The 1,387-nt window shown below is 33.6% G+C and overlaps 1 protein-coding gene across 1 annotated transcript; it reads right to left on the reverse strand.

Moving 5' to 3' along the window:
• Positions 1-247: 247 nt before the first annotated feature.
• Positions 248-823, reverse strand: LOC102605777 (agamous-like MADS-box protein AGL62). Its single transcript, XM_006354628.1, has 2 exons — positions 612-823; positions 248-533 (listed from the first exon to the last, which is right to left on the reverse strand). The coding sequence occupies exons 1-2, from the start codon at positions 821-823 to the stop codon at positions 248-250; spliced, it is 498 nt and encodes a 165-aa protein (XP_006354690.1).
• Positions 824-1,387: the final 564 nt, after the last annotated feature.

Below are 1,387 nucleotides of genomic sequence, written 5' to 3' on the forward strand. Positions count from 1 at the left end.
GAAGTATATTTGGACGTTATCACACAACACTTAGTACTAACTTCGACTGAATCATAACTCATGAACATTTCATGATGAACATCTCAAATGACAAATGAACCTAGACACATAATATAATACTTAAGTTTTTAATTTTACTTTCGACAATTCCATAACACGCACACTAGTAATTGGGAACTATGGAAGAAGTAGATCCACTAACCCTATTAGCAAAGGGTCCACCAACATTGAGTCCATATGAAGAACTTTACCTAGTACAATTAGGAGGAGTCCAGGCACTTCTCAATGTTTGAAATGGGAATGCATTATTATTCACCATTTGTGCCTCTTTTTCAACCTTTTGCTTTAGAATTTCCAATGCCTTCTTCAAGTGTTGAAGTTGGAATAAGTTAAGTTCTTCCATAGGAGATTCCCACCATACACCATTAGCTCTCTTCCTAATTTCTCGAAGGGATTCTCCACAATTTTTCTCCATCTGGAGAATCCCCTCGAGGTTTATGAGCTTGGTATTGATCTCACGAATACCAGCTTCTCTACGAGCCACGATTTGTTAATTGTGGACATCGTTATTTTGTAAAGGGAGGTTCCTCCCAAGGAACCTCTACACCAACGTGTTAATGCTAGGGTGACCAAAGGAGAAAACTCCTTTATCGCCCAAGGAAAATACCACAATGACAATTTCAGCACCACATAGCGTACAAAGTTCACTAGCCTTGTTGAACAGACCAGCACGTCGCTTAGAAAACGTAACTTGTAAGTTCCTCGCATTCTTCATTTTCACCATGTCAATCCTTTGATAACCCTTGCTGATCCTTGTTGTCATGTCTAAACTATCACTAAGAAATTGTGAAAGTAAAATTGTGATTTTTGGTCTTAACACCAACAACTTTATATAGGAAATTGTGTTTTAAAATAACTTGGGGAGCCTAGAAATTTATGTTCTTTCCTTTTTTTGCATTGAAGAAAAGTATTGAAAATGAAAAACATTAGATTCACTTGCCCTTCATTCTTTGCCTCGGTAGATATAGATCTTATTATCATAATTACACGATAAATAATTTTCCTAATTAGAATTATATTATTGGATTGCACTTGACCGCCATTTTATTTGAGAACAATTTTAAAAAAAAATATCAAATGATTAATAAAACCCTTAATCTTTTAATAGTAAAACGAATTTTGCATTTACCATTGAATTTTCCTAGTCAATCATCATATAAAAACATACAATGTATCACATCAACCATATGTGGGTGTTTGGATTTATAAATATGTCACAAACTCCATGTAGTGATATATTTGCCTTTTTAATTAGTAAAATGTTAAACAACTTACATTTCAAATATTATATTGATTTGTATTGGATTTATTTAACAACAAACAACTC

This window comes from Solanum tuberosum, unplaced genomic scaffold, assembly GCF_000226075.1.
Source record: "Solanum tuberosum cultivar DM 1-3 516 R44 unplaced genomic scaffold, SolTub_3.0 scf00179, whole genome shotgun sequence".
Lineage (NCBI taxonomy): Eukaryota > Viridiplantae > Streptophyta > Magnoliopsida > Solanales > Solanaceae > Solanum > Solanum tuberosum.

What these genes read in the sequence shown, in the direction of transcription:
- LOC102605777 (XM_006354628.1), bottom strand. Translation starts at nt 823, where the DNA reads ATGACAACAAGGATCAGCAAGGGTTATCAAAGGATTGACATGGTGAAA. An exon ending in GGTCACCCTAGCATTAACAC is followed by an intron (nt 534 to 611) that starts GTTGGTGTAGAG and finishes CGTGGCTCGTAG; the next exon opens with AGAAGCTGGTATTCGTGAGA.